The sequence below is a fragment of the Delphinapterus leucas genome, chromosome 10 (genome assembly GCF_059928025.1).
Source record: "Delphinapterus leucas isolate spDelLeu-1000000601 "Yukka" chromosome 10, BTC_Dleu_Yukka2, whole genome shotgun sequence".
Classification (NCBI taxonomy): Eukaryota; Metazoa; Chordata; class Mammalia; order Artiodactyla; family Monodontidae; genus Delphinapterus; species Delphinapterus leucas.
Window position 1 is genome coordinate 60,219,860 of NC_143138.1, and position 27,668 is coordinate 60,247,527.

The following is a 27,668-nucleotide window of genomic DNA, read 5'->3' on the forward strand; positions in this document are numbered from 1 at the left end:
TTCTCCCCTGAAAAATGGGGATAACTGCACCTCGTCTCAGGATGGTTGGGAAGATAAAGTGCTTTACTACGTGCAGCGTGTGAACATCAATATCATCCCTCCAACGACAGCCCTGGTTATTGCTTTATCTGTGGTCCACCCTGATCCGCCTCTGTGGCCTCAGCTGGTGGCAGTGTGTGTACTCTGTCACATGATTACCCAGCATAACTTCTCTTCAGGGGCCTGAGGTCAGATGCTTCCTCTGCGCCGTCATCTGTTGGGACTGGGTGGACCTGTCTCCTATGGCCAAACTGACTAATCTCCAAGACCCCCTTCCCCTCTCCTCCCCCTGTTCAGGCACAGAAGTCCGGCTCTGGAGGGGACACTCAGGCCGCAGAAGACCTGCTGCTGCTCGGCAAGCCTCTGACAGACCTTATCAGCCTGCTTATCCCGCTGGTAAGAGCTCACACACCTGCTTGTGTGTCTCTCAGGTCGTTGCAGAGGGTGAAGTGATTTTATTTGAATTTCATGATGTCTTGAGTTGCTATGCTCTTTTGATTCCTTTCAAAACTAGAACCAAAAGAAGTTTCAGAAGATTATTTAGCCTGGAAATACTAAATTTCTACTTTAATATGCGGAGGCTAATCATTCATTTAAGTGGATATTTAAGTAAGGCAGAGCCTCAAATTCTTCTTAATGGATGTGAGGTTAAAAAAAAAAAAAGGAAAATCAAGAAATGAATTCCAAGAAGGAAGAAGAAATCCATTGCGGGCGTCAATTCTCTTTCAAAAAGATATTTTAGGGTTACTTGGCATGCAGGACTACCCTGAAATGCAGAAGCGCAGACAGAGCTAGAGCATATCCACCACAGTCTCCATAGAAATAAAATGAAATAAGTGAAATTACACGAAAACAGATGAGAATGCACAAGACTACTGAGTATGTGAAAAGAACCCAATGGAGACTTGAAGTTTGGACCAACTGAACCTCTTTGTAGTTTTGACGTGCATTTCCCTGATAATTAGCCATGTCGAGCATCTTTTCATGTGCCTGTTGGCTATCTATATGTCTTCTTTGGAGAAATGTCTTTTTAGGTCTGCTGCCCATTTTTTGATTGGGTTGTTTGTTTTTTTTGTTATTGAGTTGTATGAGCTGTTTGTATATTTTGGAAATATGCAGGACATAGATGGGGCTCCAATGAACAGAGGAAAGACTAACCAAATCATGCACTCTTTAAGGCCATATAAAAGACTCAAAACGTCCCCATTAAATATAACTGATGCAATATATGGTATGTAGGATAATACTTATATTAATAGCATATAAGATTTAAACAATAAAAAAAGCTTAAAGGCAGTTGAAGAATCTATTTCAGGTAAACTTCTAGGATACTCTATTTCACATATGTATCTTATAGACAGGGTTTTGGTGTTTGCCACATTCTGAGATTTGCTTTAATAGTTGAATTTATTCCAATTAGATTTATTCTTAAACTTATCTTTGGTCTTAATTTTATTGTCTTATTGTATATTTTCTTTCTAAGTGTTTTCCTCTATTAGACGTAAGGTTTAATGCAAAACAAAAAACCTTTATCAGGACAAAGAGAAGGACTCTACAATGGTAAGGAGTAAAGTCCACAGGAAGATACAATAACTATGAACCTTTTTGTGTCAAATATCAGAGCATGGAACTATAAAAACAGAGAAGGACCAAAACATACAGGGAAAGACCAAAACATATAGGGAAAACAAAGTACAGTAATATCAAGAGATTTAACCTGTCTTTCTCATTGCTTGACGACTCAGGTGGATGAAAATGATGATGTAGAGCAGGGTTTGGCAAACTAAGGCATGTGGACTAACTCTGGCCCACTGCCTCTTTTTGTAAGTAAAGTTTTATTGAATACAGCCACACAAACAATTGTCTATGGCTGCTTTTGCATCTTGACGGTAGAGTTGAGGAGTTACAACAGGGACTCTGTAGCCCACAGGCCTGTGTTGTTTACTATCTGGCTCTTTACGGAAAAAGTTTGTTGACCCCTGGTATAGAGGATATGAAAACTTTAGTAAGATTAATCTAATAGAAGTATATCTGTCTCTCTACCCTGAAAATAGAGACTGTACCTTCTTTTCAATTTTCTGGAAATACTTTAAAAAGTTCACCATGCGTTAGGTTAAAAGCATATCAATAAATTCCAATAAGTAGGAATTGTGTAGACCACATTGTTTAACCATAATATACTTTAACTAGAAGGAAAAATAAAAACAATAAAAATACACTGTTAGCAAATATTATCGATGAGCACAAAGACATTGTGATTGCGTCAGTCTGGGTCCCAACCACATAGTGATTTAAATAAAAGAATTTCAGTACAAAGAATTATTAAGCTATAATTGACGAGTAAATGTAAGATTTCAAAAGAACTCTGTAGGGTATCCGAAAGCTGAGGGAGAGGGAGAGTACCTCAGGAAGGACAAACTTGAAAGGGGATACCTCTTCCCCAAGGCTGTGGGTCAGACCTCATTGGAGAAGGTGTGACTACAGCCCACAGGACAGTGGGCAAATTTGCTGGGTTGCCCAGGCCAGAGCTCGTCCACAATCCCTGGGAAGCAGGAAGCAACCCTTGAGAGTGCCGGTGAATCGTAGCTAGCGGGCAGACACACAGAGGGTGGCAGGGTGCCGCTGCTGGTGGTGGGAGGCCTGGAGGGTCCGATGTCTGTGTAGGGAGGACCACAGGAGACGAACCCAGAGAGGCAGGCAAGTAGGGGGAGTCGGGGTGCCAGTGCTCGGGAAAGCCTGGAATGTACAGTCTCCACTAGGGAGAGCAGTGGAACTGTGGTCACAGGCCAGGCTAGGATGAGGGCTGCAGAGGGGCCCAATATTGTTGGCCCCCGGTAAGGTCAGACCTCCACCAGATGCCACGACACCCGTACTTCTGGCCTACACTACAGCTGCCAGAAATAGCTGGAGAGCCCCTTCTTGCTGCAGTGTATCCTCTGAGATATTTTCCCCAGCCTTTGGGACTCTGAACTCCTGTTACTAGTAACTTGATCACACTTAGGTTCTAGTACATTGGCCAAATGTCTGCCTAAAGTGTGTGAACTGTGTTGTGTACATACACATTTACCACTGGAGTCATTAGGTTTAAAAATGGCCTGCGACAAACAATATGTCTTCTCTGGAAAAGATTAATACACATTTACAGCTGTGTATACAGTGAAGAAAAATAGTAATAAGGCTATTGAGGGCCTCAACTGGAGCACATACAGACCAAAGATAAATTTTTACAGTGGTTGTTAAAAATGTGATAAGTTACAGAATGAGGTGCTGGAATTGCTTTCCCACAGGGAAAAATAAGCAGACTTTTAGTTTTCACTGGACTTGGGTAATTGTAGAGGTATTTTACCTAAAGGAAGGAGAGTGAACTTGTTAGCTTTTGAGGTTCTTTCCAGATAGGGTCCTGTGAAAGTAAGCGTACTTATCCTTCAGGGAGCATGAAACCTGTCAACCCATAATTTACGACCCATGTTTACACTATAAAATCATAGTGAACTGTGGGTATAAGATGGATTCTCAGTCTGTTTTTTTTTTTATATAAATTTATTTATTTTTGGCTGCTTTGGGTCTTCGTTGCTGCACCCCGGCTTTCTCTAGTTGCGGTGAGCGGGGGCTACTCTACGTTGCGGTGTGTGGGCTTCTCGTTGCGGTGGCTTCCCTTGTTGCGAAGTCCGGGCTCTAGTCGCGCGGGCTTCAGTAGTTGTAGCTTGTGGTCTCTAGAGCTCAGGCTCAGTAGTTGTGGCTCACAGGCTTAGTTGCTCCGCGGCATGTAGGATCTTCCCAGACCAGGGCTCGAACCCATGTCCCCTGCATTGGCAGGCGGATTCTTAACCACTGCGCCACCGGGGAAGTCCTCTCAGTCTGTCTTGAGTGTGAACTACTTAGAGAATCTGATGATTCTAAACTCTCCGGGAAAAATGCCTAGACTCACCTATATGCAAAGTTCTGTACACAATACAGAATTTCAAGGGGCTCTTTGAACCCTCAATTGGTAACTGTAGTGTGAGTAAGATATGGCTAATAAAATATATAACAAGTTGACTATGTCTCCTGAGGAAAAGACAAAGCAGGGTAGTTGTTTGACATAAATATTTTCTTTTTTTAAAAATAAATTTATTTTATTTATTTATTTTTGGCTGCGTTGGGTCTTCATTGCTGCACGCGGGCTTTCTCTAGTTGCGGTGAGCAGGGGCTACTCTTCATTGCGGTGTGCGGGCTTTTCATTGCAGTGGCTTCTCTTGTTGGAGAGCGCAGGCTCTAGGAGTGCGGGCTTCAGTAGTTGTGGTGCACGGGCTCAGTAGTTGTGGCTCGCGGGCTCTAGAGCGCAGGCTCAGTAATTGTGGCACATGGGCTTTGTTGTTCTGCGGGGCTCGGAACTGTGTCCCCTGCATTGGCAGGCAGATTCTTCACCACTGTGCCACCAGGGAAGCCCCTAAATATTTTCTTTTTCAAGAAAATACAAAGCCCCAGGATATGTATCCCAGATGAATTTTGTAACTAGGTAATTAATTGCTATAAAAATTACACTGCAGCTTCCTTTTCCCCTATTAAAATAAGTATTTTCAAATTTATAAGAGAGAATTGGTTTTAAGGTTTTCCTTATTATATGCCAAAAATGCCAGTCTTCAGCCTGGCTTATACTTTTCATATTAACCATGCCTTTCTTGGCCACCGGAAAGCTGTCCCTCTGCAGTCTGGGTAGGATTGCAGTCCTCACCTAGCATCTCCTATGTTGATCTCCTGTAATATCCTCTGGATAACTTTTCTTTTAGTGAAGTGTCTGGCATTTCTTCTTGGCTGTAAACTTGTAGTCTCCTGACAAAAAATTATTGAATTACAGAGATCCAGCATATACTCTGCAGATAATAATATACAGGATCCTCAGTATACCTTCATAAGCATCATGCATAAGATCAAAGAACAGCCATTGGGTACACAAACATGCCAATTTATCACACAGTACAATATAGAAATTCTTTTGCTATGCTTCTAGGTTCCCTGGGGCCCTGTGGAGGGAATAACTAACTACATGATTTGGGCCAAGGAAAAAGGGCTGTTTGAATTTTTTCTCTCTTTTTGTTGTGATGAAATAAACATAACGTAAAATTTATCCCGTTAATCAATTTTAAGTGCTCAGTTCAGTAGTATTGAATATATTCATAATGTTGTACAGTCATAACCACCATCCACCTCTGTAATGCTTTTCATCTTGTAAAACTGAAACTCTATACCCATTAGACAGTAACTATCCCTTCCCCGCTCCACACAGCCACCATCCTATTGGGTTGGCCAAAAAGTGCCTTCTGTTTTTAAGTAAAAATAAAAGACACATTTTTCATTTGCACCAAGAACTTTATTGAACAACGTATTCACCCTTTTGTTCCACTACCTTCCGCCATTTTTCAGGCAACTTCATAATTCCATCTTCCCAAAACTTTTTATCTTTTTGAGCAAAGAACTGTTCCAGGTGCCTTTTACAGTCTTCCATGGAATGGAAATTTTTTCCATTAAGAGAATTTTGTGAAGACGTAAATAAATGGAAATCCGAAGTGCAGTGTCTTGTATATACGGCGGATGAATCAGAACTTCCCAGGCAAGCTGTAACAGTTTTTGCCTGGTCATCATAGAAACATGCGGTCTTGCGTTACCCCGATGGAAGCTTATGTGTTTTCTGTTGACTAATTCTGGACACTTTTCATTGAGTGCTGCTTTCAGTTGGTCTAACTGGGAGCAGTACTTGCTGGAATTAATCGTTTGGTTTTCTGGAAGGAGCTCATAATAGAGGACTCCCTTCTGATCCCACCATATACACATCACCTTCTTTGGATGAAGACCAGCCTTTGGTGTGGTTGGTGACGGTTCATTTCACTTGCCCCACAGTCTCTTCCATTCCACGTTATTGGGCAGTATCCACTTTTTATCACCCATCACAATTTGTTTTAGAAACAAAACGTTTTCATTACGTTTCAATGGAGAATCGTATGTGGAAATACAGTCAAGAAGATTTTTTTCCCTTAACTTATGTGGAACCCAAACATCAAAGCGATGAACATAACCAAGTTGGTGCAAATGATTTTCAGCGCTTGATTTGGATATTTTGAGTATGTCGGCTATCTCCCGAATGGTATAACGTTGATTGTTCTCAGTTAATGTCTCAGTTTGATCGCTCTCAATTTCAACTGGTCTACCCGACCGCGGAGCATCGGCCAGCGAGAAATCTCCAGCATGAAACTTCAGAAACCGCTTTTGACATGTTCGATCGGTCACAGCACCTGCTCCATACACTGCACAAATCTTTTTTTGCGTTTCAGTTGTGTTTTTACCTTTCTTGAAGTAATAAAGCATAATATACCGAAAATGTTCCCTTTTTTCTTCCACCTTCAGTATTAAAATGGCTACACAAAAATCCACCAATTTTGGTAAGTCTTTTTTTAAATGCACGCTGATATGACAGCTGTCACACACAGTCTAACAAAATTGTTTCCAATGAAGTTAAAGACAACTAAATGCTGCTAGAGCCATCTTACGGGAAAAAATGAACAAAACTTTTGGCCAACCCAATATTTTCTGTCTCTGTGATTTTTGACTATTCTAAGTACCTGATGTATGTGGAGTCATATATTATTTGTCATTTTGTGACTGGCTTATTTCTTTTAGCATAGAAGTGGTATTTCATTGCAGTTTTAATGTGTTTTTCTCTAACTATTAGTGATATTGGGCATCTTTTCACGTGCTTATTGATCATTTGGATATCTTCTTTGAAGAAATGTCTATTCACGTTCTTTGCCCATTTTTGAATTAGGTTGTTTGGTTTCTTGCTGTCGAGTATTAGAAACTGTAATCTGAAAATTAACGCATTATCAAATATATGATATTAAAATACTTTATGCCATTCTGTGGGTTGCCTTTTTACCTTGTTGATATTGTGTTTTGATGCACACTTCTTGAAAATTTTCATAAAGTCCAGTTTGCCTAATTTCTCATTTGTTGCCTGGTGCCTTTTGTGTCATATCCAGGAGATCGTTGCCAAATGCAGTGTCATGAAGATTTTGCCCTATGTTTCTTCCAAGAATTTTATAGTTTTAGGTCTTACACTTAGGTCTTTCATTCACTTTGAGTTTATTTTCATGCATGGTGTTAGGTAAGGGTCTAACTTCATTCTTTTGAATGTAGATATCCAGTTTTCTCAGAACCGTTTGACGAAAAGACTATCCTTTCCCATTGAACGGTCTTGGCACCCTTGTCAAAAATCATTTGACTATATATGTGTGGGTTTATTTCTGGAATCTATGTTCTCTTCAGTTAGTCTGTATGTCATTCTTCCGGTTTCATCATTGTAGAGTAAGTTTTAAAATCAAGGAGTCCAGCTTTATTGTCCTTTTTCAAGATGGTTTTGGTTATTTGGGGTGACTTGAAATTACACATGGATTTTTGGATGGGGTTTTCTATTTCTGCAGAAAACTTTATTGGGATTTTGAGAGGGATTGCATCGAATCTGTAGATTGCTTTGGGTACTGTTGTTGTGTATTATATTGATTGATTTTCATATACTGAACCATCCTTGCATTCCAGGAATAAAGCCCACTTGTTCATGGTGTTTAATACTTTTAATATGCTGCTGAATTTGGTTGTCCAGAATTTTAAGATTTTTGCGTCAGTGGTCATTAGGGATATTGATCTGTAGTTTTATTTTTTACACTGTCTTCTGGGTTTGGAATCAGGGTGATGCTGGACTCATAGAGCAAGTTAGGTGTTCCCTTCTCTTCAATTTTTGGGAAAAATTTGAGAAGGATTAGTATTAGTTCTTAAAATGTTTAACAGAATTCATCAGTGAAGCCCTCCAATTCTGGTTGGGGAACTAATATCCCGCAAACTGCACGGTGTGGCCAAAAAAATTAATAAATAAATAGGGACTTCCCTGTTGGTCCAGTGGTTAAGAATCCGCCAGGGGATGTGGGTTCCACCCCTGGTTGGGAAACTAAGATCCCACATGACGTGACGCAACTAAGCCTGTGCACTCTAGAGAGCACGCCACAACTAGAGAGCCCATGTGTTGCAACTACTGAGCCTGCGCGCTCTGGAGCCTTCACGGCACAGCTAGAGAGCCCTCACGCTGCGACTGCTGAGTCCATGCGCTCTGGAGCCCACGTGCCGCAAATACTGAGCCCACATGCCACAACTAGAGAGAAGCCCATGTGCTGCAACGAACACACCGCACACTGCAAGGAAAGGTCCCGAATGCCACAATAAAGAGCCCGTGTGCTGCAACTAAGACCCTAAGCAGCCAAATAAATAAATAAATAAAAATGTTAATAAGTAAATAAATAAATGAAAGAGAGGAAAATAGGAGACTATTTTTTAAAAAATCACATTATCTCACTTGGCATCCAGCACGGGCAGCAGAATTGGTGTTTGACGTGTAGCTGAGGAGCCAGCCCCACGTGCACGCCAGGAGGTAGCACCTAGGCTCTGTGTCGTTGTGGTCTGCAGAGGTACTTGCAGAAGATTTTTGATTACTAATTCAATCTCCTTACTAGTGACAGTTCTATTCACATTTTCTACTTCTTCATGATTCAGTCTTGGTTGCTTTTGTGTTTCTGGGAATTTTTTCAGCACGATATTTTTTTTTGTAGGAATTGTTTAATTTGTTCTAAAATGTTCATGAAATACAAAGAACCTTAGTATAGCCAGGACAACTTTGGAAGAAAACAAAGTTGAAGGGTTGACACTACTTGATGTCAAGATGTACTATGAAGTTACTATAATCAAAATAGTGAGGTATTGGTGGAAAGATGCCTTTGAAGCTTGTGGATATGTTTGTTACCTTGATTGCTGTATGTTATAAATATGTGTCGTTTTTTGGCATGTCAGTTATGCTTCAAGGAAACTGTTAAAAATAAGTCCTTTTGAGGCTACTCTATTATTTTCATTTCTTCCTGAATGAATTCACCCGGTAGTCATTGTGTTTGGTGGTTGTCTTTCTCTGTTTTAGGCTTCCTTCCTAGTCAGGCTCATTAAGAGTGGAAGTTATTTGTATTTTGTGATGCTGCTGTTTCTTTTCTCTGCACCAGCCCCTTGCTATCTAGTGATATTATGGTTACCTTGATTCTGCTCTGGGTCCCCAAATTCCAATATCATGATGATACTGGATTTATTACAAATCCAGACATCGAGCCTGCAGGGGATTTGGCACAGGTTCTGTTGCTGCTCTTTTCAACAGTAGAGCAGCTTCATTTATTATCCGAAGCCCCAAGGCTGGAACAGCTTCTTCAGCTTCTTTTTGTGGACAGGAACCCCAACCTCCATTTCACACTCTGTGCCTGACTTTTGTCCTAGCTCCACATGGGGTGTGGCCCCAATTGTATTGGAGATCCTAGTTGGTATAGATACTTCTAACAGCTTTTGAACCTCAAGCTTCAGTGTGTTTGTTTCATTTCTGGTCCACAAAGATATTTGTATCGTATAAATTTTTTTCTTCTTGTAGTTATTATGGAGGTAGTAGTGCAAAATTTGAAGTCACACACTATCTTGACTGAAAGTCACTTGTCTGTTTAGTTCCCAGCCTTACTACCCACCCTTTCAAAGTGGTTGGCCATCACAAGCTCTCAGTAAATAATTGTGGGGTGCACGAATGAGATATAACAAGTGCCGAAACCTAGTTACAAAATTGTAATACGAGCTGATTTATATCATGCTGTTTGTATGTGTGTATAAAGGGCACAAAAAGAAGTGAGGGTAGAGTGATTTATACCAAGGACTTAACAGGATATTTCTCGACAATTTTTAATTAAAATTTTGATTTAGGGTGTGAGTCATAAAACAGAAAGGTTTAGTGTAATGAGGTGGGGCAAGGATCCTCCTGAGAGGGCACAGGACAGGTGACATTCAGCCTCAGCCTTGGAAACATTCTTCACTCAAGAGTGGCCAGAAGCTGGCCTCGGAGGCAGCTCTCACCCTGCATCAGTGGGGACCAAGGGGTCTTCTTGCTTTTCCCTGAGTATAGTAGGTAAGGCATGGAAGCAAAGCAAGGAAGCAGCTTAGTGCCAGCTCTTTCCTCTCTAGAGATATCTGACATTCTGTCCATCAGATGGAGAGCTGTATCTGGACTGTAATTCTAGCTTCAGAATCTTGAACGTTTTTCCTAATACACCTTATTTTTAGTAAACAGTGAGGTGTTTTTTTTTTTTTTTTCTAAATTTAGGATTTGAATTCTCAGAGTCAGATCTGACGGGTACTCCATGCTTCTTGAATGATTCAGAAGCATGTATCTCTCCCACTATCTCTGCCAGTGGCCAGCACAGTAGGAAAACTTCATAAATATTCACCAGCTCTGCAACTCTTAAGTTTCTCACAGTAGCTGCTACAACAGCATTCACTCTTTAATTCTGCCAGTAAGGGTCAACATACTGTTCTGTTCAATGGAGACGAAGAACGATTTGGTTGGATTTCCTGTGGCAATAAATTCGCTCTGTGATGCTATACTAAACTATATTTTGGTCCTCCAAAATGAGCAGCTAGGTATGTCTCAGTAGAGCATAAAAGTTTATGTTGAATTTTAAAATGTTGTTCTTCTACTTTAGGCTCAGGAAGTTCCATGTCTGGGCACCTGTGCTACACCCATGAAATGATAAGAATAATGATTTCTTTTAGAAAAAAGCAAATGAAATTTTTTTGATCTACATTCATTGTGATGATTTGCTAATCGTAATTCTTTTTTAAAAAATATTCTTTTATTTTTTTTCCTATTTTTTAAAAAGTGAATCATAGTTAATTTACAATGTTGTGTTAGCTTCAGGTGTACAGCACAGTGATTCAGATATATACTTTTATCAGATTCTTTTCCTTTATGGGTTGTTACAAAATATTGAGTATAGTTCCCTGTGCTATACAGTAAGTCCTTGTTGTTTACCTATTTTATATATGCTACTGTGCATATGTTAATCCCAGACTCCTAATTTATACCACCCCACCGCCCCCTTTCCCCTTTGGTAACTGTAAGTTTGCTTTCTATGTCTGTGGGTCTATTTCTGTTTCGTAAATAAGTTCATTTGTATCGTTTTTTTTAAGATTCCACATTTAAGCGATAGCATATAATGTTAGTCTTCCTCTGTCTGGCTTACTTCACTTAGTATGACAATCTCTAGGTCCATCCATGTTGCTGCAAATGGCATTATTTCATTCCTTTTTTAAAAAAATCTATTTTATTTATTTATTTTTGGCTGTGTTGGGTCTTCGTTGCTGTGCGTGGGCTTTCTCTAGTTGCGGCGAGCGGGGGCTACTCTTCGTTGAGGTGCACAGGTTTCTCATTGTGGTGGCTACTCTTGTTGCAGAGCAGGGGCTCTAGGCACGCAGGCTTCAGTAGTTGTGACACGCGGGTTCAGTAGTTGTGGCTTGTGGGCTCTAGAGCGCAGGCTCAGTAGTTGTGGTGCTTGGGCTTAGTTGCTCCACAGCATGTGGGATCTTCCCGGACCAGGGCTCGAACCCCTGTCCCCTGCATTGGCAGGCGGATTCTTAACCACTGTGCCACAAAGGAAGCCCTATTTCATTCCTTTTTATGGCAGAGTAATATTCCATTCTTGATGCCCTTCCTGAGTAGGCATGTCACTAGCAGCAGCCCCTGGGTCTCCTTTCTAATTACTGTCAAAGAGCATGACTACCTGGTCCCCCTTCCCAAGCAGACCATTTTGGGCAGATGGACCCTAACATGTTCTTATCCAGTGACCCAGCACAGCCAATTGACACAGTGTGTAAAAAGCACCTTTTTCATCCAATTTATCTGAAAGGTTCACCAGGGAGTTAAAATGACCATGTCTTGCCTACAGGTCAGTAGTTGGACCAGAAGAGCTCTGCTGGTCCCTTCAGTCTCTGTCATTTTAAAATTCACTCCAGAGATAATGAAAACTACCTAGTATCAGTATCAGAAAAGGTGTAGTATTTTTCAGAAAAAAATTCTCAGGGAATCTTGGTTACATGCAGTTCCATGTTCCTACTTTTAAGTATCACTTGGGCCAAAAGATAATTGTATTCATATTTAGTTCAAAGTTATGACTTATTCTCACATAGAATCTTAGCAATTTTAGACTTATTTGGGGCCATGTCTGCATGATCTGGTGAAACAAATTGAGAATCATCAACCTTGACTGAGTTGAACTCATTAGCATACTTCTTAGAAATTGGTGTATCCTTGTGTGGATTCTAAGCCTACGTGTGTACCTTCTAATAGGTATTTTTATTTTTATTTTCATTCGATTCCCTAGGGTCATTAGTAGTCAGGTTTCCATAGTTTCTGTCTGTCCTTGGAATTGAGCCATCTTCGGGAACAACAGTATGACATCACTAAAGCCTTGTCATGCAGAATTCATTTCCTGTCATCATTCTACCATCAAGAGCATGCCTTTTGGACTATACACTTTCAAATTCAGTAGACAAACACTCATTTTACAGAGAAGTAGATTTGCGTATAAACTGTTTGGTTAAGCTTCTCCTGGCTTTCTTTTTGTCAGTGTGAATGGAAGGGTTAAATTTTCAACTCACAACTTTTTTTATAAGTGTGGTTTAGCACATAATTAAAGGTACACTTGAGGCAAAAACAGGAAATTCACATTTCACGTAAATGAAACCTCAAAGCTGTTTGGAATGTGGAGGCCAAGATAATTACAAAATCCATCATGCAGAAACACTGCAAATACAGAAAATTCAATGTGTAACTTTGTGATCAGTTTCTCTTAATTTATCACTGAGAGAAAAATAAATTGAATATTTAATAACTAACCTCTTCTTTCCTGTACTAGTTATTGTTTAAAAATCAGTTCAAAACATTTTGAGCATTAACACTGGGAAAATATAAAGTACCAAAATATAAAATAACAATAGAATAATGTATTATGTTTTTATGCTGGAACCTCACATACATGATGCCAGAAAGTGCAAATGAAAAATGAAACATGAGACGGTAATCCTGATGTATGGGTAGAACAGCTCCCTTCTGAGTTTTCATTTGTTTGTTTGTTTTTAATGCTTATAGTGACACGTAGTTTCTGGGTGTGCCTGCGAAGGTGTTTCTGAAAGAGACTAGCATTTGAACAGTAGACTCAGTAAAGCAGACAGAGGAAGGTGAGTTTGCTCTGCACTTGAGCTGGGACTTACATCTGCTGCCATCATATGTTAGAACTCTTGGATCTTGGGTCTTTAGACTCAGACTAGGATTTACACCATTGGCTCCCTTGGTTTTCAGGGCCTTTAGGTTTGGAGAAGAACTATACCATCAGCTTTCCTGAACTTCGAGCTCATGGATGGCAAATCATGGAACTTCTCAGCTTCCATAACCATGGGAGCCAGTCCTTCATAATACATCTCTTTCTGCATAATTATATATCTCCCGTTGGCTCTTTCTCTGGAGAATCCTGTCTAATATACTAGGTGAAAGGGTTGTAAATTTTAAATTTTGATATATATTACCAAATTGCTGTCCCTAAAAGGTGGAGAACCAGTTTTCATTCTCACTAAAAGAGAGACTGCCTGTTTCCCCACAGCCTTGCTGATACTGAGTTTTATGAAATTACATCATTTGCTTTTCTTATAGATGAAATTTTTTATGTCTTTGGTGTTTTGTATTTATTTCATTTTAAATGTAACTTAGCATCTTTTGTGGGTTTGTTAGCCGTTTGTGTGTCTTTTCCTATAAATTGCTTTAGTGTAATCTTTGCTCACTTATTTTCTAGTTTTTTTAGTTTTCTATTTAGTTTCCTTTGTATATTAAGAAGTTTATAATTTTGTCATAACAAATATACTTTTTTATTTTCTCTTTGTATTTCTAATTTTTATTGGTACTTTAGCTATAAAAGTAGTTTTCATTCAGTAGTCAACATTATCAGTGTTTTTCTTTTTTTTTTTGGTGGTACTTGGGCCTCTCACTGTTGTGGCCTCTCCCGTTGCGGAGCACAGGCTCCGGATGCGCAGGCTCAGCGGCCATGGCTCACGGGCCCAGCCGCTCCGCGGCATGTGGGATCTTCCGGGACCGGGGCACGAACCCGTGTCCCCTGCATCGGCAGGCGGACTCTCAACCACTGCGCCACCAGGGAAGCCCATCAGTGTTTTTCTTTATGACTTTTGAATTTTATGTCATCTTTTAAAAGGCCTTCTCATTCCAAGACTATAAATATATTCACTTGTATTTTCTTTTAGTACTTTCATGTTTGCTTGTTTTCTACTTTTAGATATTTGATTTAGTCAGGATTATTTTGTTGTAAGGAGAAGGGTGGACATCTACATGGTGGTGTATTTGTAAAAGATTTCAAACATCAAGTACTATTAAGATTTTTGTTTTGTATCCTTTGCCATATAATTATTAGATAAGTGGGAGTAGCACCTGCATATCTTATGAAAATACCATTTCTTTGAATATAATTATATTTATTCTTTGTGCCACAATCATTAAATAATTGGGAGCAGTTTGTGTCCTAAGAGATAATAGGAAAACATGTCCTATGAAAATAGCATCTCTTTGGCCTAATTGGATGTTTTCCTAATAAAACTGAAGGGGATGAAACCATAGTGATTCTTTTATAGCATAGAAAAGGAAGTGAGTAGTAGCCTCCAGGTAGGAGAGCTATTCTGATATATCCTGCCAGGGGTTACACAGAAGAGCCTTGCTTTTACATTATGTGATCCTCCAGAGAAAGTAGCATTTTCAGCTGGTTTCCTCTGTGGAAAGACACCTTTTCTCCATTGGTTAATCAGAGAGAAACAGTCACGCTCAAGACATGTGAGGTGATGAAGAAAATTCCATTTAAAATTGCGAGGTGTTGATGGATAACAGATAACTTGATATATATATTTGTGTGTGTGTGTGTATGTATTGTATATAGGTATTTTATGTCTAGTTTAAGGTCATACTGATTGCGTTTTACTTTGTCAATGCTGGTCTTTAAATATCCCGGCCTCGTACAGTGTGTGCTAGATTTTTAAACTGTGGAAACTGCTGTTACTTGTCTTCAGCAGGGATAATAGCCTAATAACGCGGAGCTCTGCATTTATAGATAACAGCAACAAAAAGAGAAATGGTTACATCTTTAAAAAGGGGAGACAAAACGATGATATCTGATTGATTTGACAGTCCACGTGAGGCTGTTTGGCAAGGCACAGTGGCATTTCCATCATGGCGTTGGGTCACCTCTGAACACCAGTTAATTTAATTACGGTTGTGTTGGCTTCATTGGTTGCCCAGACGAAGGACCTTGGGCAAGTTAGTAAGTCTCCATTTCCATGTCAAAAAAAAGGAGAAAATTTTAACACCACACGGGGTTGTTGGGAAGACTAAAGGAACAGTGTGTGAAGAACTGTTGGCACGGCACTTGGCACATAGTAACCCCCACCACCAGTGTGCTTTTCTCTCTCTGTTGTATTTATACTGGTGGCGGCATTATCTTTATTACTCAGTAGTACAATAACATGCGATGCAAAAACCCCTACGGCTACAACCTCAAAATGCAATTCCCAGGTGCCTTCAGACCATATTTAAGATGAGCAGTAAACACCCTGAATTTGTTTTATTTTTGCCACCCTGAAAAAAGCCCTTTGATTTCATGTAAATTCAGAAAGCATGCCGGTGCATCATTTTTGAAGCAGAAAAATAATGTGGATATTTACCCATAACTGTGGTACAGTGAAGTTAGCAGTTTTGATAATGGTGTTTGGCTTTTTTGTTTTGTTTAATGCCCGCAAAATTATCCTGCCTATAGCTCCCAGAGGTCCTTCCCATACAGCATGTTCTGTAATCATATTACGGATCTAATAAACATCTCTCTTATTGTAATAAACTCTTTGTGAATAGCCTCATTAATGTGCTGAAATAATGTACCCAGGGGTATTTCCAACAATTTCATTCTAACTCTAAAATAAGCTGCCCTAACTAACTGCCACTTCATCTCCAGTGAGTGTGCCCTGCAGTGTCGCACAGATCACGAAGGTGCAAGGGGCAGAGCCTCCCAGTAAAGCTGCTTTGGGGGCAACAGAGTCCCACAGTATAAAACTTCAGACAAACAGTCTCACTTTTATTTTAATCCTGGATCAGTTTCTTTGAATAAGTGAACCATTAGTTTGTAAAGCTGAGACTTTACCGTATGGAATTTATGCTTAATGTCTAGATAATAAAGCCATAACTATAATTAACCATTTTATGCAGAGAATTTTCTTCTCCCAATTGTAAAAAAATTGCCTGGTTTGATAAGCTTTTTACTGTGAGGAAGTGTTTTTTTAATTTTATTAGCCTGGTAACTTTACTATAAAATATCCATTCGTTTAATGGAAATAAAAACCCTTTTTAGGGATAAATATATTACCTCCTATACATTTTCCTTTGGGGTATATTCTCTACCTCAAACCTGTATTATTTAGATATGAGCTTTTCAGAAAGGGATTATTTTAGCATAAAGAGAACTCCAGGTGTTTTTTGATATCCTGGATTCAGTAAACAGTAATTTTTGCAGAATTCTAATCCATGTAATTCTGTAATACATTTTTGAATCTTTTTTTTATTATTATTATTTATTTATTTATTTATTTTTGGCTGAGTTGGGTCTTCGTTGCTGTGCGCGGGCTTTCGCTAGTTGTGGCGAGCAGGGGCTACTCTTCATTGTGTTGTGCGCGGGCTTCTCATTGCGGTGGCTTCTCATGTTGCGGAGCACGGGCTCTAGGCACATGGGCTTCAGTAGCTGTGGCTCTTGGGCTTAGTTGCTCCGTGGCATGTGGGATCTTCCCAGACCAGGGCTCGAACCCGTGTCCCCTGCATTGGCAGGGGGATTCTTAACCACCGTGCCACCAGGGAAGTCCACATTTTTGAATCTTATAACCAAAAAGTAAAAAATTCGAGTTTCTTTGTTCATTATTTGGCAGTCATAAGAAATCATGATGGTCTGTTGCAGGAACTGTTAAATGCAGCCTTAGCCCTTCACATCTTCTCCAGCCATTATTGTTCGTTATAGTGAGTCTTGCGTTTACCTCTTGACAGTTTGTGAGGGTCATTACAGAGGGTACCCAGGAAATTTCCCCATTTTAAAATTTTTGGGGTAGGGAAGACAGCTTTACTTCAAATATTTGAATTACAAAATATGCCATCAGCCCATTAAAACAACCCCAAGCAATATAGAAATGATAGAAGTAAAACTAAAGTCTCCCCTCCCCGAACCAGGAACTACCTCTTTTTACTTTGCTTACAATCACATGTGTTTGTATCATTGTTTTTCTCTTGTATTGTTTTAGCTTCCATTTCTAAAAATAGTACCAGAGGATAGATATTTTGTAACTTGCTTTTCTTTTTACTTATCGCAATAGTATGGACATCTTTCCAAGTCAGTATTTATACTAGAGAATGGACTTGAGGATATGGGGAGGGGGAAGGGTAAGCTGGGACAAAGTGAGAGAGTGGCATGGACATATATACACTACCAAATGTAAAATAGATAGCTAGTGGGAAGCAGCCACGTAGCACAAGGAGATCAGGTGCTTTGTGACCACCTAGAGGGGTGGGATAGGCAGGATGGGAGGGAGGGAGATGCAAGAGGGAAGAGATATGGGGATATATGTATATCTATAACTGATTCACTTTGTTATAAAGCAGAAACTAACACATCATTGTAAAGCAATTATACTACAATAAAGATGTTAAAAAAAGATCTCATTCTTTTTATTTTTTTAATTTTTTTTGTTTTTTTTTCCTTAAACACAAGATAGCATAATTTTTTAACACCTTTATTAGAGTATAATTGCTTTACAGTGGTGTGTTAGTTTCTGCTTTATAACAAAGTGAATCAGTTATATATATACATATGTTCCCATATCTCTTCCCTCTTGCGTCTCCCTCCCTCCCACCCTCCCTATCCCATCCCTCCAGGCCGTCACAAAGCACCAAGCTGATCTCCCTGTGCTATGCAACTGCTTCCCACTAGCTATCTACCTTACATTTGGTAGTGTATATGTGTCCATGCGTCTCTCGCGCTTTGTCACAGCTTACCCTTCCCCCTCCCCATATCCTCAAGTCCATTCTCTAGTAGGTCTGTGTCTTTATTCCTGTCTTACCCCTAGGTTCTTCATGACATTTTTTTTTCTTAAATTCCATATATATGTTTTAGCATACGGTATTTGTCTTTCTCTTTCTGACTTACTTCACTCTGTATGACAGACTCTAGGTCTATCCGCCTCATTACAAATAGCTCAATTTTGTTTCTTTTTATGGCTGAGCAGTATTCCATTGTATATATGTGCCACATCTCCTTTATCCATTCATCTGATGATGGACACTTAGGTTGTTTCCATCTCCTGTCTATTGTAAATAGAGCTGCAGTGAACAGTTTGGTACATGACTCTTTTTGAATTATGGTTTTCTCAGGGTATGCCCAGTAGTGGGATTGCTGGGTCATATGGTAGTTCTGTTTGTAGTTTTTTAAGGAACCTCCATACTGTTCTCCATAGTGGCTGTACCAATTCACATTCCCACCAGCAGTGCAAGAGTTCCCTTTTCTCCACACCCTCTCCAGCATTTATTGTTTCTAGATTTTTTGATGATGGCCATTCTGACTGGTGTGAGATGATATCTCATTGTAGTTTTGATTTGCATTTCTCTAATGATTAATGATGTTGAGCATTCTTTCATGTGTTTGTTGGCAATCTGTATTTCTTCTTTGGAGAAATGTCTATTTAGGTCTTCTGCCCATTTTTGGATTAGGTTGTTTGTTTTTTGATATTGAGCTGCATGAGCTGCTTATAAATTTTGGAAATTAATCCTTTGTCAGTTGCTTCATTTGCAAATATTTTCTCCCATTCTGAGGGTTGTCTTGTTTATGGTTTCCTTTGCTGTGCAAAAGCTTTGAAGTTTCATTAGGTCCCATTTGTTTATTTTTGCTTTTATTTCCATTTCTCTAGGAGGTGGGTCAAAAAGGATCTTGCTGTGATTTATGTCATAGAGTGTTCTGCCTATGTTTTCCTCTAAGAATTTGGTAGTTTCTGTCCTTACATTTAGGTCTTTAATCTATTTTGAGCTTATTTTCGTGTATGGTGTTAGGGAGTATTCTAATCTCATACTTTTACATGTACCTGTCCAGTTTTCCCAGCACCACTTATTGAAGAGGCTGTCCTTTCTCCACTGTACATTCCTGCCTCCTTTATCAAAGATAAGGTGACCATATGTGCGTGGGTTTATCTCTGGGCTTTCTATCGTGTTACATTGGTCTATATTTCTGTTTTTCTGCCAATACCATACTGTCTTGATTACTGTAGCTTTGTAGTATGATCTGAAGTCAGGGAGCCTGATTCCTCCAGCTCCATTTTTCGTTCTCAAGATTGCTTTGGCTATTCGGGGTCTTTTGTGTCTCCATACAAATTGTGAAATGTTTTGTTCTAGTTCTGTGAAAAATGCCAGTGGTAGTTTGATAGGGATTGCATTGAATCTGTAGATTGCTTTGGGTAGTAGAGTCATTTTCACAATGTTGATTCTTCCAATCCAAGAACATGGTATATCTCTCCATCTATTTGTATCATCTTTAATTTCTTTCATCAGTGTCTTATAATTTTCTGCATACAGGTCTTTTGTCTCCTTAGGTAGGTTTATTTCTAGATATTTTATTCTTTTTGTTGCAGTGGTAAATGGGAGTGTTTCTTGATTTCAGTTTCAGATTTTTCATCATTAGTGTATAGCAATGCCAGAGATTTTTGGGCATTAATTTTGTATCCTGCTACTTTACCAAATTCATTGATTAGTTCTAGTAGTTTTCTGGTAGCATCTTTAGGATTCTCTACGTATAGAATCATGTCATCTGCAAACAGTGACAGCTTTACTTCTTCTTTTCCAGCTTGGATTCCTTTTATTTCCTTTTCTTCTCTGATTGCTGTGGCTAAAACTTCCAAAACTATGTTGAATAAGAGTGCTGAGAGTGGGCAACCTTGTCTTGTTCCTGATGTTAGAGGAAATTCTTTCAGTTTTTCACCATTGAGAACGATATTCGCTGTGGGTTTGTCATATATGGCCTTGAGGTAAGTTCCCTCTATGCCTACTTTCTGGAGGCTTTTTTATCATAAATGGGTGTTGAATTTTTTTGAAAGCTTTTTCTGCGTTTATTGAGATGATCATATCGTTTTTATCCTTCAGTTTGTTAATATGGTGTATCACATTGATTGATTTGTGTGTATTGAAGAATCCTTGCATTCCTGGGATAAACCCCACTTGATCATGGTGTATGATACTTTTAATGTGCTGTTGGATTCTGTTTGCTAGTATTTTGTTGAGGATTTTTGCATCTATGTTCATCAGTGATATTGGCCTGTAGTTTTCTTTCTTTGTGACATCCTTGTCTGGTTTTGGTATCAAGGTGATGGTGGCCTCGTAGAAGATCTCATTCTTTTTAATAGCTTCACAGTATTTCATAGTGTGAATGTACTGTTGTTTATTCAGTTGAATCATCTCCTGATGCATGGCCAGTCAGGTTGTTTCCACTTATTTGCTATTAGGAGCATAATACAATACACATCTTTGTTTGGGTTTAGGTACTTCTGTATTTCCTTTGGTTAGATAAGCACCCAGAAGTGAGATGGTTAGATTAAAAGTTACTTTTCAATTTTAATAAATATTAATTGCCATATGACTTCCCAAAAGATTTTAGCAGTTTATATTCTAATTAAAAGTGTATAAATATACTCATTTTCCTACATCTTCAGCACTACATCTTCTGAGTCTTTCTAAAATTTTGTCCATTTGACAGGTAAAAATGATGTCTCGCTAACTATATTAATTTGGATCCCATGGCTGTAGCATTGGGAAAGAGAAAGGAAATAGAGCCACACAAATGGAAACTATGTGTAACATTAAGGCATTAACTTTGTATAGAGAAGTAGACGATTTTATAGAAAATTAAAAATTACCAAAATTGGCATCAGAATAGATAAAAATATCAAACTTCAAAAGATGTAAATTTGATCATCTAATAATATGTCTCTCAAACTGCTTAAATAGGAATCCACAAGGTCTAAATTTGTTTTCACCACAAGCATGTGGAAAAGAAGGATATGGCAATCCAACAGAGACATTATGAGTATGTATACCGTGTAGAAATTCAAAGATGTCAATATAGGTATTATCACGAAAGCAAATGTTGTTAGGTAAGGTAAAAATCAGAATTATTTATGTTTTAAAAGTTACACGTTGGTTACAGAGGACATGATCACCCTCTTTGCCTTCTAGATGTCTTATGAGACTCTGTTATTAGAAATGATATTTTCAAGGACTACTTTATGATATACAATAGATTCTCCTTTTCTGCAGCTGCAGGGAAAGAAGGAACATTTTCCTCTTTATTATTCTGCTAAGATTTCTTTCACAAACAGTTAGAAGGGCTGCCAATTTGAAGGGTAGATACTAGAATTGCATTAGTTACTACCAAAAGAAAAAACTTAAAATATAGAAAAAAAAAAAAACAAAAACAAAAAACAACCCAGACAACCGGATTCTAATAATGTGATATTTTGCATCTACAAGATCTGTCATTAAAACATTGTAGGCCTGGGTGGTTTTACAAGTGAGTTCTAAATTTTCAAGAAATAGACAACTTCTATACTCTTTAAATAATTTAGAGTACAGAAAAAGATGGAAAGCTTCCTAGTTTATTTTCATAAAGCTATAATAAATCTAATGCCATAACCTACTCTAAAATAGTACAGAACAAATGAAGATCACTTTTACTTATTAACAGAGGTGAGAAAATTTCAAAAAAGTAAATCAGATCTAGCAGTATATTAAAGGACCAATGTAACCAAATACGTTTTGATCCAGGAATTCAAGAATAGCTCAAGCACTCGAAAAGCATAATTTAATATTTTAAGAAATTGAAGGAGAATAAAAACATGACCATAATAATCAGTGCTAAAAATTAGTTCAGCTAAACCTGTCTTCATTTTTAAAAACTCCATTTAAGATAGAGTGAATCTTCCCAACATGTTGAAAGTTATTTTCTAGAAATTAATTGTAAGCATTTAAAATAAACATTGAAAGCATTTTCATTAAAATTGAATAAAGAGGAATGTCTTCTACTGTCACGAAGTAGTCAACAGTGGCGGCAGAAGGAAGCCTGTAGAAGGATTAAACAGGCAGAGGAAACCTGGCCCCACAACACCCTGCGGGGTTGCCAGCAGGGTGGTGGGAGTTGGCCTTCCCACTGAAACCCCACAGCACCTCTGGCCCCTGGGGAGGAGATGAAAATAGGGATGTTTTCAAAAGTCTGTATGAGGAAAGCTCTGCACTTGATCCCTCTTATGCTTTTCTCCAATTTCCACATACAGAAGACCAAGTAGCCTAGTACATGTCCTCCAACGTGATGCCGGGACTTTTCCTAAAGAAGTCGAAGCTGAGAAGAAATCAGACAGTACCCCAGAGTAACGCCTGCCTTAATTTTCTGAGGAGGGTGGTGGTAGAAGTGATGTGTGTCTTCCCCGAAGAGAAGCTTTCCAAGCTCCACACCTGCAGTGTAGGGCTGGGCTACCACCCTCTCCCCGGGTGATCTCGCTCAACTCCTTGATTTCAGGTGTGGCTCTACAAGGACGATTTCCAAGTTTGTATCTTTAGCCATGACCATCCCTGGAATTCCACTCACATATCCTATAATGCTACCTACAATATCACCATAAGAATATCTAAGCTCATGGTGGCTCAAGCAGTGAATGAGGATCTGACTCATGTTTGTGCCGGCTCCGCGCCATCTTGCCCTCTCTGGCCTCATTGTCTAGCCTCTTCTACCACATTCACTCCAGTCATGCTGCCTCGTTGCTCAGACAGGGTCTTGTCAGCCACAGCAAGGCCTTTGGACTATATCTAAATGCGCTGAGAAGTTTTCGGAGGTTTTGAGCAGGAGGGCGATACGATCTGATAAAAGTTTTTTAAAAAATCACTGTGGCTTCTGTGTGGAAAATAAATTGTAGGGAACACAAGTGGAAGCATAATGGAACATTTGGTTACTTCTTGGGTATCTGTCTCGAACATCTTTCTGTCATCCAATGACAAAAGCAGAATCCACCTGAATGTCTACAGTGGGGAGAGAGAAAAATAGCAGAAAGGGACATATGATCAGGCCAAAGCTTTTACACAGAACCTAGCATCTTAACAGTCGGTGTTGACGTATTTACCCTCTATGGTTTCTGCAACTTTGGTGCTTCAGTAGAATTATTTAAATCTCCTTCTATATTGACTGGTTATAATTTTTAAGATGAGCTATGTTTTCCCATTCTTTAGTTATTGATGAGGAAAATGTGAAGTTTATTATGAAACTAGTCAGGGCAGTGCAGGAGGCCCAGAAGTCGATGCTGATTTGACCTACCAGTGACTTTCAACTTATTTTTGGATTTTTTTAAAACCCTGGTACTCTAGTCTATGATATATAGACTTACAACTGAATCAGTAATGGTAATGGCAGGTTTTCTTCCCTCAAAATTTCCACATTTAGGAATATAATGTGCCTGGGGGTCCAAGAAGTAAGGATAACTTCTCAGGGGAAGGGGACAGTGTCAAGGCTGTGGTCAACAGTGTTTCTGGGGCGCTGTCATAAGGAATTAACCACCATTCATCAGCTTAATGCTCTTTTCTGCTGCCTCTTCAGCTGAGTTTGGGCAGGAGGGATGTATTGAAATGAAGAGGAACAGGGATTCATGGCCTAATATGAAATCTTGTTAAAGATGTCTTGGTAAAACAGAGGGAATCTTTTCTCCAGGTGTTTAAATAATATCAAAGGGGTAGAAAACCTTGTATTACTAAGTGGTTTTCTTCTTTTCTTTCTTGGTTAATATATTCTCTTCTCTGAAAATAAATATTCCCTTATAATTTTGGCAAAACACTGTACTAGGCAATATTTTAAAAATAGAATATAAAATGAGAAAGGTTTTGAAATGCTGTATTGTATTATGTGGGTTGAATAAAGGGAAGTAAACAGTACAACTGTGATTTTCAATTTTTTAAAACAGTTTTTAAAGTTGAAGTATAAGTTTACTTTGAGATATATCCAATTTGTGTGTGTGTTTATATTTGTTATCTCATCTCTCCCACAAAGCATTTGAGTTTGCTAATGAGAATGTTTGCTATCAAGTTAGGGTTATCTGGTAAATTACAAGATGCCAAATGGATATACTTAAACTGAAAAAGATAAATTGTTTATCTGAAATTCAAACTTAATTTGGGTGTCCTTTAAAAAAAAAAAAAGGTCTGGCTGAAATTTCTAAGTAGAAAACGTGAAGAAAACAATGAAGGTAAGATAGGGTGAAGTTTCTATACAAATATGAAGTCTAATATAATTGCTAAAGTTGGGCCATGGTTTTGGCCTTAAGAGTCCTGGTTGCAAGACAAAAATGAGAATATAATCATTTACAAGATGTACCTTGCCCAGTAAGTGTGGGGTGAGAGTTCTTTGGGGCAAAAAACATATTCTAGTTTCTAGATCTGAAAGAACACTTTTTTTATGGGTCTCCATTAAAGGGATCCTTTGCAATGGGGGTGGTGGTGGTACTATCTACCTCTTATTGAGCATTTATGAACTAGACAGTGTTTTTCAAAGAGAAGTTTTTGATTAAATGAAGTCCATTTTACCTTTTTTTTTTTCTTTTGTGAATTGCACTTTTTGCATCATATGTAAGAAATCTTTCCCACATCCAAGGTCAACAAATTTTTTGCCTCTGTTTTCTCTTAGAAATTTTACAGTGGTAGGTTTTATATTTAGGTCTATCAATATATATATTTTAAAGAACCATATGAGTTTCAGGGATTCCTGAGGATTCTGGCTTCTTTCATTTAGTGTGGATGTTCCTTGGTGGTTCTGAGCTACCTTAGCTAACCCTAGAATGGACGCATGCTATCAAGTATTTTGAGTTAATTCTGGTATGTGGTAAAAGGTCTAGATTGAAGTTTATATTTCTGCATATTGTTTGAGCACATTTGTTGAAACTATATTCTCAACTGTATTGCCATTGCACCTTTGTCAAAACTCAGTTGTATTTGTGAGGGTCTAGTTCCTGGTCTCTGATCTGTGTCTAACTTTACGCCAATGCCATACTGTTTTAATTATTTCAGCATTATAATAATGTCTTGAAATCAGGTAATATTATTCTTTCAGCTAATATATACATGTATAATATAAAAACTTAGAATCAGCTTGTTGATTTCTACCAAAAAAAAAAAAAACCTATTGGGGTTTCGATTGGGATTACATTTAGTCTTAATTTTGGGAGAACTGGCATTTTAACAAAATTGAGTCTTCTCACTCATGAACAAGATATATCCCTCCAGTTATATGGATCCTCTTTAATTTCTCTCGGCAGTACTTTGTGGGGTTTAGTGTACAGGTCTTTCATCTTTTGTCAGATTTATCCCTAAATCTTTGAATTTTTTAGATGTTATTGTACATGATATTGTTTTTTATGAGTACATATTATAATTATTTACTGTTGGACATTGAGACTGTTTATAATTTTTTCACTTATAGCATTGCAGTGAATAACTTTGTACATGCAGATATACTCACATGTGATTATTTCCCTTTAAAATTTTTTAAAATGATATTTTATTGAAGTGTAGTTGCTATGCATATAATGTTATGGGAGTACAATATAGTGATTCATAATTTTTAAAGGTTATACTCCATTTATAGTTATTGTAAAATGTTGGCTGTATTCCCCATGTTGTACAGTATATCCTTGTAGCTTACTTTATGTTTAAAAAATGATTTATTTATTTTTTAGTATTTATTTATTTATCTATTTATTTATTTATTTTGGCTGCACCGGGTCCCAGTTGCAGCATGCGGGCTCTTAGTTGCAGCCTGTGGGCTTCTTAGTTCCAGCATGCAGGCTCTTAGTTGTGGCATGTGGACTTCTCAGTTACGGCTTGCATACTCCTAGTTGCAGCATGTGAACTCTTAGTTGCGGCATGCGTGCGGGATCTAGTTCCCTGACCAATGATCGAACCCAGGCCCTCTGCACTTGGAGCACGGAGTCCTGCCCACTGGACCACCAGGGAAGTCCCCCTTGTAGCTTATTTTATACCTAATAGTTTGTATCTCTTAATCCCCTACTCCTATTGATATATTGCCCCTCCCCCCTCCCTCTCCCCATTGGTATCCACTAGTTTGTTCTCTGTATCTGTGAGTCCGCTTCTTTTTTGTTATACTCACTAGTTTGTTGTATTTTTAAGATTCCACGTGTAAGTGGTATCATACAGTATTTGTCTTTCTCCGTCCCACTTATTTCACTGAGCATAATGCCCTCCAAGTCCATCCATATTGCTGCAAATGGCAAAATTTCATTCTTTTTATGGCCAAATAGTATTCCATTGGGTGTGTGTGTGTGTACATATATTTATTTATTTTTATTTATTTATTTATATATATACTGCATCTTCTTTATCCATTCATCTGTTGATGGACATGTAGGTTGCTTCCATATCTTGACAACTGTAAATAATGCTGCTATGAGCATTGGAGTGCATGTATCTCTTTTCCATTTAGTGTTTTTGTTAACTGTGTTAAACTCATTTATGGGGTCTAGTGGATTGTTTGTGAATTCCATTGGATTTTCTACATCGAGAATCATGTCTTCTGCAAATAAGCAGTTAAGTCTTCGTTTCCAATCTGGATGCCTTTTATTTATTAATTTATTTTGGCCTGACTGTGCTGACCAGAACCTCCCATGTTGAGCGGAAGTGGTGAGAGCAGATGTTCCTATCTATCTTTCTGATCTCAGGGTGAGGCATTCAGTCTCTGACATATTTTTTATCAGGCTAAAGAAGTTTCCTTCCACTCCTTGTTTGCTGAGTTTTTGTTAGAAATAGGTGTTGAATATTGTTAAATACTTTTTCTATTGAGATCATATGGTTTTACTTTTTTAGTTATTATGGTGTTATGGGTTGACCATATCCCTCAAAAAGTGTGTGTTAAAATCCTAACCCCCCAGTACCTCAGAGTGGGACCTTATTTGGAAATAGGCTCATTGCATGTATATGTAATTTGTTAAGATGAAGTCATACTGAAATAGTGAGGGCTCCCTAATCCATTATGACTGCTGTCCTTATAAGAAGATGACCATATGAAGCCAGAGACACAAGGGAGAATGCAATGTGACGATGCAGGCAGAGATTGGAGTTCTGCTGCCACAAGCCAAGGAACGTCTGGGGCTATTGGATGCTGGAGGAAGCAAGGAGGGATTCACCCCTGGAGGCTTCAGAAGGGGCATGGCTCTGCCTTGATTTCAGACTTCTAGCCTCCAGAACTGTGAGAAGATAAATTTTTGTTGTTTTAGCCCACCTAGTTTGTGATCCTTTATTATGATGGTAGCCCTGGGAAATTAATACATATGATTTATTACATTGACTGATTTTTTTTGAACATTAAACAGACCTACATTCCTAGGATATACTCTGTTTAGTCAGGATGTATTGTCTTATTATCCTTTTAATATTTTGTTTGATAATATAATACCCTTTTAATATTTTATTGTTCCTTTATTTAATATTATTATCCTTTTAATATTATTATCCTTTGATTTGCTATAATTTTGTTTAGAATTTGTGCATCTGTGTATATGTTTTGTAGTTTACTTTTTGTTTGTTTGTTTTT

The 27,668-nt window shown here is 38.4% G+C and overlaps 1 protein-coding gene across 11 annotated transcripts in view; it reads left to right on the forward strand.

The window, feature by feature from the left end:
• ULK4 (unc-51 like kinase 4) overlaps positions 1-27,668 on the forward strand; it is a 518,222-nt gene that overhangs the window by 351,241 nt on the left and 139,313 nt on the right. For all 11 annotated transcript variants that reach the window (XR_016394710.1, XM_089919133.1, XM_022563634.3 and 8 more), the window contains one exon: positions 337-435. Coding sequence is in view for 9 of the 11 variants with exons in the window: in XM_089919133.1 (XP_089775259.1) it covers positions 337-435 (99 nt within the window). In the remaining 2 variants the exon portion in view is untranslated. Of the gene's footprint in view, positions 1-336; positions 436-27,668 lie in introns of those variants that run through there.